Here is a 14,263-nt window from a genome sequence, read left to right as displayed (position 1 = left end):
GTCTTAGTCATCCCTGGCCAGGTATCTGACAACTAGAGAGAGCCCCTAGACCCTACAGCCCACTGAAATTGTTCAAACTAGCCAATCTTAAACCTGCTTACCCTGCCTTTCCATTCCTACAAAAACCACAATAAACATTCCTTCCCATGCTTTCCTCTCACTCTTTCTGACTGCTGACCTGGTGCTTCCCATTGACCTGGCATAGTGAAGCAGGTCCCTTGCTCTTGGGAAGTAGAAGCAAGAAGCTATCACTTATTGGCAATTGTTTCTTGATTTGTTGGTCTTATATATCTGAATAATGGTAAAACCTATATTTTAAAACAAGCATCATTGTTGTTCTAGATATCGACAGTAAACTATCTAATTCTACCAAGAGAGATCTAAAAATTCTGTGGGAAATCGGGATATTTTAGTCCCCACAGTCTAATCATTACCCTAGAAAGCATAAACAATTTTATTTTGAGACATTTGCTCTTATGATCATATTTAAACAATTCAAAAACACTTAAATACTTTTAATATTTTTTATAAAATGCTTCAGTTAGAAGAAATATAATTTTAAATCTCAGAAAAAACAATGTTCAGTTAGTAATCAGATCAAAGAAATGTACAGTACCTTTCTCCGATGTTTCCTTAGATCACTTGGCTGTGATTGGCAGTAATAAAAGAGACATAAAACAGAACCAATTAATGATTACCATTTGACCATGTCACAAGTTAAATAGTATCTATAATTTAACTACCTTTTTTTTGTTTTCATTCCATTCTTTTCAAAATAAATGTCTTTTAACCATTATAAAAGCATTCCTCCAGGGACCTATTTTAGAGAGGAAACTTCCTAGATGGCATGTTGCAGGGGACAGGTCTTCATGATGGGATCATGTGTATATACGTAAAACATGAGACATGAGACATGGACCTTAGGGAATATGAAGCACATATGGAGTGAGCTAGCCAGAAGTAAATATGAGACTATATCCTCCAGAGAAAATATAGATGGGAGTGAAGAAGACTATGTGTAAATGAAGATCCAATGCACATATATGTAGTTTATAAACACTCCCTTTTGTCTCATCTACACAGGGCTTTGGACCTTCTCAGGGTGGATATGCTGTTCCTACGTGATCTCAAACTTCCTGGCGTCCTAACAAACTCTCCATCTCCAAATACCAAAAGCTCTGGCCTCAGTATATCATATTTCTGGGGCTGCTGTTTTCTTGTCAGTGCTCTTTTATAGAATTTTTAAAAAATAGTTATTTATTTATGATCCTAGATAAAACTTATTCACTTAATATTTGTTAATTTTTCTTATGTAAGTAAAACATTTTACTAAACTATTCCATTATACTTTACATTTTTGTTGCTATTGAAAAATGGGTTGATTTACCTCATTCAATATTCAAATTAGATATCGCTAACATGTTATTTATGCCTATGGATTTGTGGTGAGGTAAAAGTAAATACAAATAGGCTTTATTATCAGGACAAATAATAATGTTTGCAAAACATATAAACATATACAATATGAATGAATACAATGTCTTTCCAATCTCTGTCCCTAAAATTTCAAATTTTGCTCTAAATATTCAAACATGAATTATATGCAACAAAATTATTTTTTCTCCAATATTTTCTACAGGTAAAAGAAAACCTTCCTGTCTTTCACTATAACAATAATGAATTTGACGACAAAGTTTTGTTAGGTGATAAAGACTTTCTGGGTTTTATTTTTTGTTTTTCTGAGTCAGATATTAAACATTTAAAATATTTTTTTTTACCCTCAGGAAATGCTCTAAATATCTGTTTTTTTTTTTAACTAAGTGTCTCTTATTTATTTATTTATTTATTTGGTTGCACCGTGTCTCTTAGTTGCGGCAGGCAGTCTCCTTAGTTGTGGGAGGTGGGCTCCCTAGTTGTGGCATGTGAACTCTTAGCTGCGGCATGCATGTGGGATCTAGTTCCCTGAGCAGGGATCGAACCCGGGGCCCCCTGCATTGGGAGCGTGGAGTCTTAACCACTGCACCACCAGGGAAGTCCCTCTAAATATCTTTTAAGTACTCTAATTATAGTATAATAATGCTGATTTACCACTGATTTATTTATAACTAACTGCTCAAGAAAATGCATGAAAGCAGTGGCATCCTATTCATACATACATAAACATTATGTCTAAATGGCTATGAATATATTATTTTATTATTATAAAAATAAGAACACTGTCAAGGGTTATAATGCTAATATATAATGAAAATATTTAAAAGGGCAAAATACTAGGTTGCAAAAATGTAAGGAAATAATAGCAATACAGAAATAACCAAAGTTTTCTTAATTTGAATGCCGACTAAATTATGCTCTGTGGGCCAATATTCTTACCGTAGCTTTGATAATAAATAGGTCATCAATTACATATGGATAAACTAAGCCAGAGACAATATCATTTTTAGTTAATAAAATCAGATGGACGGTTCCTAGATTTCTAAAATAAGCAGATCATAATGTAGATCAGTATATTGGGTTAGTTTATCTTAGTACATTGGCTAAAAGTTTGTGCTGTATCTAGCTGGGATCAGCTTTGATTAGCTGGTCTTTGTTTGGACTTGCCATTGTCTGTGCTATCTACTTTAAAATATCTTTAATATCAAGTCCGGAAATAAGCAAAGAATAGTAAACTCAATGGCCTAAGGAGGTAAGTATTTCCTTTCAAAAATTTTTTTTTCATCATTTCTCATTTATACAGATTTACTTGCAAGTTCCATAATTGTAAAGAGTTTGGATATGGGAAATATTGCCTCACCATATAAACAGTTTTCTGTATCAATTCTCAGTCGCAAAGTTAAAGAAAAAGATATCTAAACTGACAGACATAATAGAAATTCTATGAAGATAAAATTTTAAAACTTATTTACTTATAAGGTAGTTTTCCCCTTGGGGTGAGAGTATCATATATATACATACACACATACATATGCACATATGTGTGCATTTATATAAATTAATTCTAATGAAAATAATCTTTACAGGTTTTTTTTTTTGGCCACAATACACATTATTGCAACATAGTTATTTAAAGATACCACTTAGAAATTGAGTTAAACTTCTTGGTTCAGATATTATACACACCCATATACACAGAGAGATGCAGGCATTGTGACACTTTTTATAGAAGTTTCACAGCCTTCTGACCAGAAACACTATATACACTTAATATTCTTCTGTTGTGTTATTAATTTCTCCTCCATTTGTTACATTTGTGCTAGATTTTTGCAATATACAAACTATAATTTGACCTATTTGCATTTTACTTAATCTCTATCCCCAAACTTTATTTATTTATTTTATTTTAATTTTTTTTTTTTTGCGGTACTCCCGTTGCGGAGCACAGGCTCCAGACACACAGGCTCAGCGGCCATGGCTCACGGGCCTAGCTGCTCCGCGGCATGTGGGATCTTCCCGGACCGGGGCATGAACCCGTGTCCCCTGCATCGGCAGGCGGACTCTCAACCACTGCGCCACCGGGGAAACCCCAAACTTTTATTTTTAATTGGAATTTTATTGTTTTAATAACATAGTTTTAATATTCATTATACAAAACATAGAATTTTACCTCCATAAAGAGTTCAGAATATTTAAATCTTCATTATTGTTGTCATTTCAACATGTTCCCAGGTAATCACAGAAAAAATAAAAAAGAACAGTATATGCTTTTGAGTTAGCAAATCTGAAAAAAAATCCAGCCCCTCTTTACAAGCTGTGTTGAACAAGGACAATTTACCCATACTCTCAACATTTCAGTTACTTTCGCTCGAGATAATAACATTTTCAAATGTCATCACGAGAATCAAGTGACTAAACATCATGACATTCAGTAGTCATTCCACCTAACATTATTTTTAGCAAGGAGTACTTTGATTTTTTTCCCTCTTATGTTAAGGGTACTTCCTGATTTAGGTTTCCAACTTTTAATCCCAAAAGAAGATACATGAAATAAAGAATTAAAGAATAAAGAAGGGTGAAAATGTTGACATGAATTATAAAACTCAATTGGGTAATTGCTGCTATTGTTGATGGCTCTTCTTTTAAAATTATATTATGTATATTATAAAATTATAACATTCTATGTTGGTGTATTGAAGTGATTATAATAAATAATTTTTGAAACTTATTGTGTTAAAAATAATCCAACCAGGGCTTCCCTGGTGGCGCAGTGGTTGAGAGTCCGCCTGCCGATTCAGAGGACACGGGTTCGTGCCCCGGTCCGGGAAGATCCCACATGCCGTGGAGCGGCTAGGTCCGTGAGCCATGGCCACTGAGCCTGCGCGTCCGGAGCCTGTGCTCCTCAACGGGAGAGGCCACAATAGTGAGAGTCCCGTGTACCGCAAAAACAAAACAAAACAAAACAAAACAAAAAACCCACCCAGTCTCAATCATCAAGATATCATCAGTAAAAACGAATTTAATAGTTTAAGTCATTCAGATTTCTGATGTGATATTTAGATTTCTGCTCTTCCATTTACTTATTATGTGACCTTGGGAAAGTTACACCTGTGTAGGCTTCGTTTCCTCACTTCATAGTGGGATTAATATTTGTATCTACCACATAGGTTTGTTGAGAAAAAAAATAAAACACACAGAAAGACTTTAGACTAGAATAGATTTCAGCTAATGCATCAGTAATTCTAATGGAAGCAAAGGTTCTCTGGACACATCATACCAGTGTCATGACTCCCATCCGATCCATTTCCCTGGCAGGACTTCGAGGGGTGAGCTTTGGTGTTGAGTGTCCACTGGGGGGAGATGAACTGGCCAGCGAAGAAGCTGTAACCGAGGCAGTGATGGAGGTACCTGGGTGGACCCTTGCTAAATTCAGGCCTTCCAGACTCACACTAGCCACTCTATTCTCAATTTCTTCAGCACGTAACTCTGTAGATTCTTTCTCTTCCTGAATTAGTCTGAAAGATACAGTTTATTTTTGATACATTTTGTGCTGTTATAATGTTAATCGGAATTCACTAAATAAATACCTTTGTGAACATTTTATATCAAATCTAATATTTTCTTTTTTCCCTAGGCAATATAACTTTCAATAAATTCCAGAGATTTCCTGGCTGAAAATTAGAAAATCTTTCTTTTCAAATGATACATAATTCCTCCCAACTTTCATTTTGACCCCATTTCTATACTACCACCTGTTAAAACTCTTTTAAAACCTTGAGTGCCTAGTTAATTTCTGTCACTAATCCTAATCTTACATTTGTACTCAGGAACGAATATATGAGACTTTTAGAAACCCAAATCTCAACAAAGTCATTGAGTCTTACCTCCTATCCAATGAAAAAGTATAACTGATAGAATTCTCAATAAATGGTCATTCATAATTATAATTTGGCCAAATAAAACCCTGACTCAGCCAAGTTGCCTTTACATAAGCACCAAGCAATTTAATAATGTAGATATGAGAGACAGATAGTGAAAATTTTTTAAAAAAATACTGTTGCTATAAATGCTTTTGAGAAGACAAAACACTATTACTCTTTCTTTAAATAGGGAGAAGCTTCAAGAATATGCATACGTTATTTATTACAAAGACACAAAGAATAAAGAACTTTAGCTGGGTTGCTTCAAGATCCTATTTAAGTTGAATCTACACACATTTTGCATATTGATATAATAAAACTGGGTACCAGTATAGTTTGTTTGAAAAATGGAGTTAGAAACCACCTCTCCTGAGATATTTTCCTCTTAACTACAAATGGCTTATTGTGATTTCCTATGATATAACTGTTAACTTCAAGGTTATGATCACTGCAAAGTTTTCTTTTTACGTATTTACTTTGGAAAAGTTTGGCAGTTTCTTAACGAAACATAACATACTTTTACCGTATAAGCCAGTAACTGTGTTCCTTCATATTTACCCAAAGGATTTCAAAGCTTATGTCCACACAAAACCCTGCACACAGATGTTTAGAACTTTATCCATAATTGTCCAAACTTGGAATCAACGAAGATATCCTTCAGTAGGTGAATGGATAAACTGGTACATATATACAGTGGAACAATATTCAGTGCTAAAATGCAATGAGCTATCAAGCCATGAAAAGACATGGAGGAACAATAAATGCATGTGACTAAATGAAATAAACCAATCTGAAGAGGCTACATATTGTATGATTCCAAATATATGACACTCTGGAAAAGGCAACTATGGAGACAGTAAAAAGATCAGTGTTTTCTGGGGGTTGGGTCGGGGAGAGGGATGAATAGGCAGAGCACAGCAAATTTTGGGGACAGTGAAAATACTATGTCTGTATGATATCATAATGATGGATACACATTATTATACATTTTCCAAACAACTAAGAGTGAACCACAATGTAAACTATGCATTTGAATAATATGATGTGTCAATGTAAGTTCATCAGTTGTAACAAATGTACCACTCTGGTTAAGGATGTTGATAATGGGGGAGGCTATGCATGTGTGGGGCTGGGGGTATATGGGAAACCATTGTACTTTTCCCTTGATTTTGCTGTGGATTTAAACTTCTCTAAAAAATAAATCAATACAAATACTGAGGCAAATTTACTCTTAATTTTAATTTTTCACTTACACAAAGAATATGAATTCTGTTACTTTGAAGTTTATTTTCATGGTGCATGTTTTTTTAACATCTTTATTGGAGTGTAATTGCTTTACAATGTTGTGTTAGTTTCTGCTGTATAACAAAGTGAATTCATGGTGCATTTTAACTTCACCCAAAGATCAGAATCCGAAAGGAAGGTTTAATCAAGTAACACAGTACATTATTAATGTTCAAACACATTCCAATGGAAAAACTGTCTCCTCTTCAAAAAAGAAAAAGAAAAAGAAATTTTGTACTTTCAAATGATTGGTGGTAAATGATTCCAGAAAAACCTTCTGGTGAGAGGCAATATGGTTCTGCTATACAAAAAATTGTAGTTTTAAACTCTAGGTATTCTATTAATTGTAAGGGAGAGTAAAACTTTGAGGAACTAGTTGAGTAAGAGATAGATTGAAGTTTAATCAAACAAAAAATCCAATGCTACCCAGATTTTCAGTTTATTTGGAAAACTCATCAAAGATTTCACCTTTACCTAATTCTTTTATATTGCTCTAATATCATCATTAATCTGTATATTTTTCATATATGTTTCTTACAAAAGCTGTCCTAATTTTATTCCGGGAATTTGTGAAAATGCATATTCTTATTCAGTAGGTGTGAAGCGAGGTCTGAGATACTGCAGTTCTAATTAGCTTTATTGGTGATGCCAATGTTTCTGATCTGTTGATCACATTTTTAGGATCAAGGTCTTCTAATCACTTGAGACCATCAAAAATCATTGAACTCACCTGATTTCTTTGTTGATAGCATCCAATTGTTCCTGAAGCATCATGGCTAGGGTCTGGGCATCAGAATGACCACTTGGAGAGAGAAGATCCATTGAGCTAAAAATCGTTTCTCTATCATCATCATCAATGTCAGACATTTCTGTGTCACTTTCAAAAGGGTGGCTGCTTAGCACTCCAATTTGTTGAGTTCTATTCCATTCATGATCCCCAAGAGATTTCACCTAGATGGTAAAGGAACAATTACAGTATTTATCATGCTGCTCATTATTCTGAAAATAAAAACTGAAAACATACATGCTTTTATAGCTTACTTGACAAAGGTAGAACTGATTATTAATATTTTAATTTATCATTTCAATAAAATAGTTCCTTGGTACTTAAATAATGGTAGGTACTAATTTTCAGCATAAATATCAATATTTTAATAGGAATAAAAATGATAAACTTCTGCATGATTTTTAGTTCAACCCCAATTCAAGGCAGCAATTACTTTAAAGCATCTATGTTTGCAACATTTTAACTTGTTTTCAAATATAACAATCTCTATTCACTTGTACTTCAGCATTTTCATCTCTTATACTAATTAGGCTGAGGGTACGAATATTACCACTCAATAAATTACACAAGAATTCTCTCTCCAACATTCTAAGAAAGTATTAATAAAAATATTGTGCAGAGGTTTAATTTCGTCTCCAGTGCTCTGGTCACTTAAATGCCTCACTGATTTTTTTAAACCCAAGGCATACTACAATAATTTACATGACTATGTTTTTAAAATGAATATAATAAATCCTCCATGTGAACAAAAGTCTTGAGTAACCAACAGACCAGTGCTTTTCAAGCTGTGGTCTGAAGGTAGGAGATGGTTGAAAGTAAGAGAGCAGTCCTAGATTTTCTGCTTTAAAAAAAATTGTTTTTCATTTTTGTGATGATGTAAAATGACTTTTGGGGGGACCACAAGATACTGCCCTGAGTAGTTACTTCAGATTTGAGGACCTGAGTAAGTACTTGTGTTACAAATTGTTTTGGTACCAAGTAGCACTAATTTATTTACCACATAAAACTGAGAAAAGAACTGAGATGGATTTATTTATTCTTCATTTGTTCATTTATTTATTTATCCATTCATTAGATATTGAATGCCTACTACAAGGGACTAACTTATACATGACATGTAGTTGCCAGCTAAAATATCAAAGGATGTCAAGAGCCTTGTATAAATAAGGACAAGTAGGTTATATAGTATTTTGGACACATAAAAGAGGTTGAGGAAAACAAACTATACTTAGGGCACACAGGAACTATATATTACTTCTCTATAAAATGCAACTATATACTTACTCAACATATACAGCCTACAGATTTTAAGTTATTGACTGAATGAAAGACTGGCACTGCAGCTTATAATGAACAGTTTTCTATAAACACTTTCAACAGTCTGTGTACATTTTCCTCAAAGTGTTATTAAAACAGTAATTATTATTAAAATATGTAATTTTAATTAACAATATGAGTGCCATTGCTTAAATGCCCAAGCAAACTAAAAGCCCATTTGTTTGGCAATATGGCATAATAGATAAAAGTGTGGAATTTGAAATCACACGAATACAGGCTCAAGTTTTGACTCTATCACTTTAATGGCTGCGTAAGTCTGAACACTTAAAATTTCTCAGCTTCAATATTTTCACATCTTAAATTAGTACAAAATAGTACTCAATTTACAATGTTATGTGGATAAATACTTGGGACATACTTGGTTCAACTTTTGGTACGTAGTAGGGGTTATACGTTAGTTATAGTTTTAAAAATATGTTATATATCACACCTGAAATTAATAACAATGAATTCTCTCAGTATTAAAATACTATCCAAAGTGGAAGAGTGCATTTACTTAAACCATCAAAGACTTGAAATAAAAAGTTTAACCTTTGGCTCATCTCTCCTCACACCCATGCGGCCTCTCCTTGGTCTTCTTATTACTTTAGTTGTTCTGTAATCAGACTGGCTGTCCACTAGGGATCCAACAGAATACCGCAGCTCAGCTGAGGTGTCTAGATGAGTTCTGGAAACAAGGAAAACATAAAATATGCTCAATCTCAAAACTTGAACTTTACCAGCAAATCAGTATCCACTGCTTAATTGGCAGTAAAGCACAAATCCTCAAAGGAAGAAAAAAAAAACTTCAAGGAAGAAAATAAGTGTTGAAGTGTTGTAACTCTCAGAGGTCTCTTCGGAGGCTTATGTCAGAAACCTCAGTTTCATTCTGAAGGTCAAGTTCATTTTCTCTTTTTAGAATATTAAAAAACCTTTCTGTTTATTAATCATTATTTTCAAAAGCAGTAGTCCAATGGAACATGTTAAGATTGACAACCAAAATCCATTGGCTTACATTCCGACAACTCTTAGTTTGAGCTATTTAGCGGATATCCCAGTACATGCTATTTATCACTGTATTTGTTTTAAATATTCCTCATTAAGCTAAGAGAAAAATGTGTAAACTTTTGGGTCACAAAATTATCTATTTTCCAATGTTTTATTTTTCAATTTAGAAAATCAACAAAATACTTAAAATCAGATTGGCCCAAGGTTAATAATCTTATCTTTTTAATAAAATAGGATATTTCACCAGAAGAGTTTTTCAGCTTTTGATAAGACATTGTTCCAAAAAGATTAAGAAAAATCTTTTAATAGGCACACTTAATTCTGAAATCTGCTTAGAGACGAAACAGTTGGAAAATTCTAACTGGAAAATATTGTCAGACTGGTTTTCAAAAAACATGATAATAAAGTACACTGTAATCAAAGTGCACTAAAGGTTTCTCCAAATATATTATTTATATAGAGATTTACAGCAAATTCAGTTTACTGCTACGATGATGATGATAATTACAAATGCAACATGCTGTCCTATAAAATGATCCATCATCATTAGGAAATATGCTTAAAGCCATGTTTTCTCTTGAACTTGGGGCTCCTGCTGATCTACTATGCTTTCACTCTTAGCTCTCTTTGTGAACAAAGACAAACATCCCCAAATATTCGGCAAGATTATAAAAGGTTAGGTGAGGTCTGGGTTTTTGAAAAAGTACAAGACACTGACTTAACTGATGCATGTCTTTGTTTTGCCAAATTGGACATTAAAGCAAATGAACTAAAGAATCATCCCCCAAATAGATGACAGCTATTGTTTTTATAGAAGTGAACTTGAGACTTAATCAAGCAAAATGGCTTTATTATGAATTAGTCATATATTAAAAACTAACCAACCAGGCCATAGTCATTAAATGGCACAACTCTCAGTCTTTATTTATAGCAGAGGGGATAAGTTTCATGAAGGAAAAGTTCAGATTTTAGTCACTATCGTATGCTCAAGGAGGTATCCCTAGAATACAATAAGAACTTAATAAATATCTGGTAAGACAATGAATGGATGCAACTGATTATAATACAGTCCTAACTGTCTAGGTCAGAACATCCTAGCGACCTTTAGTCTGTGGCTGCTTAGGGTAATGTCTCTGTGGGTATCAGAGTAGAATTTCTAAAATTTTAACACCTCATACTAGGAGTACTGCTTTCTTGTTTTGTTTTGTTTTTCTTGTTGTTTTATCTCTCAACTCCAAGTCATTTATAAAAACATGAAACAAAACACAGATCTGGTCCCATCAAAGCCCTGCTCAAAACTCTTCAGTGTCTTACAAGGTCCTCTATCTGGGCCCCTCCTACTTTCCAGCTTCACTGCTAGTTACTCTCTGCCTTCTCTCTTCGTCTAGCTGTGCTGTCTGTCATTTTCCTCAAACTTATACTTTCTTTTGCTTCAAGCCTTTGAACATGCTATTCTTTCTGCCTGAAATCGTCTCTTCAAACATTTATGTGGTTACTATTCTTAAGGTCTCAGCTTAAAAGTCCCATCCTCATATACTATTCCAGCTCCTGGCATTCCCTCTATTATAACAGTCCTCAAATTCATATTCCTGCATTTTCCATCTGGAACATGTGTTCTTCACTACCATCACCACTGTATCTCCAATGTCACAGGCTCACAAGTAGAAAGTACTTAATTGATCTTGAGAGAACAAAGACCTGAACCAACAACAATTGTAGAAGAGCCATTGCTTACACTTCATCTAAAGCAGTTACCCCTCACCTCTCTCTTTTTATTCAACTCTGTGATCTGTCAGAGGCAGTATATCCATATATCTCAGTTTTAAAATTATTCTTGGTGTACAATATTTTGAGAGGCACTTGCAGATATAAGTTACAATACAGTCACTGGTTCCTTTAAACAAGGAACCAGGTAGTTTTCCCTCCTGAATTTCCTGTGACTCTTGAATATAATCTCACAAAGGAGCTTCAATAGATAAATCAATCACGAATTTTCTTAGAGAAAAGCTGTTACCCATTTCTCTGCTTCCTGGGATGTCCTTCATTGTCCTTTCCAATTATCCAGATCCTACCCTTTCCCCTGAGTTGAGCCAAATCAGGCTTTCTCGGCCACTCTGGAACTCATTTTACTTTCATTTCAGATTCTAGTAGAGGATATTAGTCACTGATACTCACTTTAGCTCAACTCTTCTTACCTCCCCACCTGTAAGATCAAAAACTAGTAGATGAAGTTCTCATGCACTTTCTGTCTTCTTTATTGTTTTTTTTCAATTATGTGCACTCAGAAATATGAATGTTCAAGAAATAATTGCTCTTTAATAAATATTCAGTTATCTCATTATAAATTAGCTATCTTAATAATTCCTATAATACTTTATATTTCTGAGTTGATTTACTGTTTACAAAACACTTTTCTCACTTGTCTCATTTATCTGCAAAGTAATCTTGTGAGATAGTCATAAAATATTATTTTATAAAAAATATTTTTATATAATTCATGTAAATATACATATATATTTTATAAAAAAATATTTTATATAGTTATGTAAATATACATATATATATATATATATATTTGAACTTATTAAGGAAAAATGGGTTTTCCAAAATCAAACTGCTAGTTATTGTATGTTTAAGACCTAGGAATGTCAATTTTCTTATTTTTGGTCTAGCGTTTCTATTACAATCCATTGTATCAAAGAATAGTTGCTCTGTATGTAGTTCCCAAGTTTCCCTGATGATCCTTCATTGTGGATTAATGTCACATTGCTAGGCTGCTAAGATGACTCACTAAGGTGATGAACTTTTAGACAACACTTCTAGAACTCTGTATTTCTGAGACTGAAGGTCAAAAAGACGATGAAATGGCCATTTGGTCTTATTAAAATATGTTTCATTTGTTGACTGAATAATGCTAGTTCTATGTATTTACTCTGTTGGTATTTTATCAGCTCTTTCTCCTTTACCGTCATCATCATCATCACCATGTATATCACTGAATTAATAGCCTCAGATATATAAACCATAATAAAACATTAGAAAAATAAACATTATTTTCAAAATTAAAGACCTACCTATTTAAAAGTTCCTTGGGTGTATTTATGCCTGCAGAACTGTGTTTCTTATACTAAACTGAATTCAAAATACTGAATTTTGTCCTTATTAATACTCACATTGAAGAGAATGTAAGCACCCTTAGGATTTTTTTTAATTTGAATTTTTCACCTGAATGTCCAAAAAATGCTTTACTAGATATTCATTTATTCAACAATATCTATTGAGAGTATACTATATACAAGGTTTCTTTTTTTAGGTGCTGAGATTATGGTACTCAAAACAGACAAAATATCCAACCTTTGTAGAGCTAACATTCTTAGGATAAGCATAAGACTAAGAAAAATGGACTTTTAGAAGTCTGTGGTGGTCAAAAGTTTCAAATAGCTGATACTGTGTTGTCTATCAAATAAATGCTCAAATGGGTGAATCCCTCTATGGTTTTTTTATCAACTTTAAATAAAAGGCTCTAAGCACAAAGGAAAATTATACATGAATTATTGAGCTTGATCTGCCTATCTAGAGAGTAAACAAGGATCTCTTTGCTTTTTTTTTTTTTTAAGATTAGGTATTGAGTCAAAGTAGATGAGTACAAACAAGTTTACTTGAAGTTTTTTTTTTAAACACATTTAATTTCTCCTTCCCTTTTTATTGTAATTAGTTTAACAAAATAGTCAGATACTAAGTGATCATACCAATGATGTTTCTTCAGCAAAATTAAACATTGAAAACATTTCTGCATGTAGAGAAAATGACTCTTCCTGGAAAGAGATGTAATCTCTCTATATATGGTTCCACTTCTTCATTTATAATTTATAATATATAAGAAGACATAGCTCTATATATATTTAATACAGAATACAAAAGGTAATAATTTACATTTTTATTGAATATTTAAGGGAAGAATTACTGAATTAGAGAATTATTTTTGAGTGTAGAAACTGTAAATCAGTAAGGGATCAAAATAGGGCAATGCCTGCTGAGAAATAGGAGGTACTTATTTATTTTACTTGAGGAGATATGAAACCATAAGGAAATTCATAATGATTATTGGTGAAAAAGCTTTTTATTTAATGTTACCTTGATATTGTGGGTTCAATTAAAGAGCCAGTTCTCATTTTCAACTGGTCAAGTTCAGATCTCAGCTTTTCAATTTCTTCTGCTAATCTTTCCTAAAAGTCAAAGAGGCGTTACTCAGATGATATGCATATGACAATAGTACCAACACTCAACTATGATAAACCAAACAACCAAGCTTAATGACTTTTTAAAAATGGAAAAAATGATTAACATATTTTTATTACATATTGTTAGACATGACAGCAAAAAATGCCTGATTTTCTCCTTGAAATGAAAATATGACAGCAGAAATCAATAAAATTTTATCTACATTCCCTAACATTCACTAATGCTAAGTTTTTCTAAATATATGGGAAAACTAAGGTCATGACCAGCTATG

General features: G+C 33.1%; 1 protein-coding gene across 1 annotated transcript in view; it reads right to left on the bottom strand.

Annotated features, from left to right (window-relative positions):
* PPFIA2 (PTPRF interacting protein alpha 2) overlaps positions 1–14,263 on the bottom strand; it is a 474,947-nt gene that overhangs the window by 80,539 nt on the left and 380,145 nt on the right. Inside the window, exons 14-18 of the mRNA XM_079936903.1 lie at positions 13,885–13,976; positions 9,295–9,430; positions 7,369–7,589; positions 4,712–4,949; positions 617–646 (exon numbers count right to left, since the gene is read on the bottom strand). Of these exons, the coding sequence (XP_079793029.1) occupies positions 617–646; positions 4,712–4,949; positions 7,369–7,589; positions 9,295–9,430; positions 13,885–13,976 (717 nt within the window). The remainder of the gene's footprint in view (positions 1–616; positions 647–4,711; positions 4,950–7,368; positions 7,590–9,294; positions 9,431–13,884; positions 13,977–14,263) is intronic.

This window comes from Stenella coeruleoalba, assembly GCF_951394435.1.
Source record: "Stenella coeruleoalba genome assembly, chromosome: 11".
Lineage (NCBI taxonomy): Eukaryota > Metazoa > Chordata > Mammalia > Artiodactyla > Delphinidae > Stenella > Stenella coeruleoalba.
Note: the sequence above shows the minus strand (reverse complement) of the source record. Positions and strands in the feature narration are given on the sequence as shown.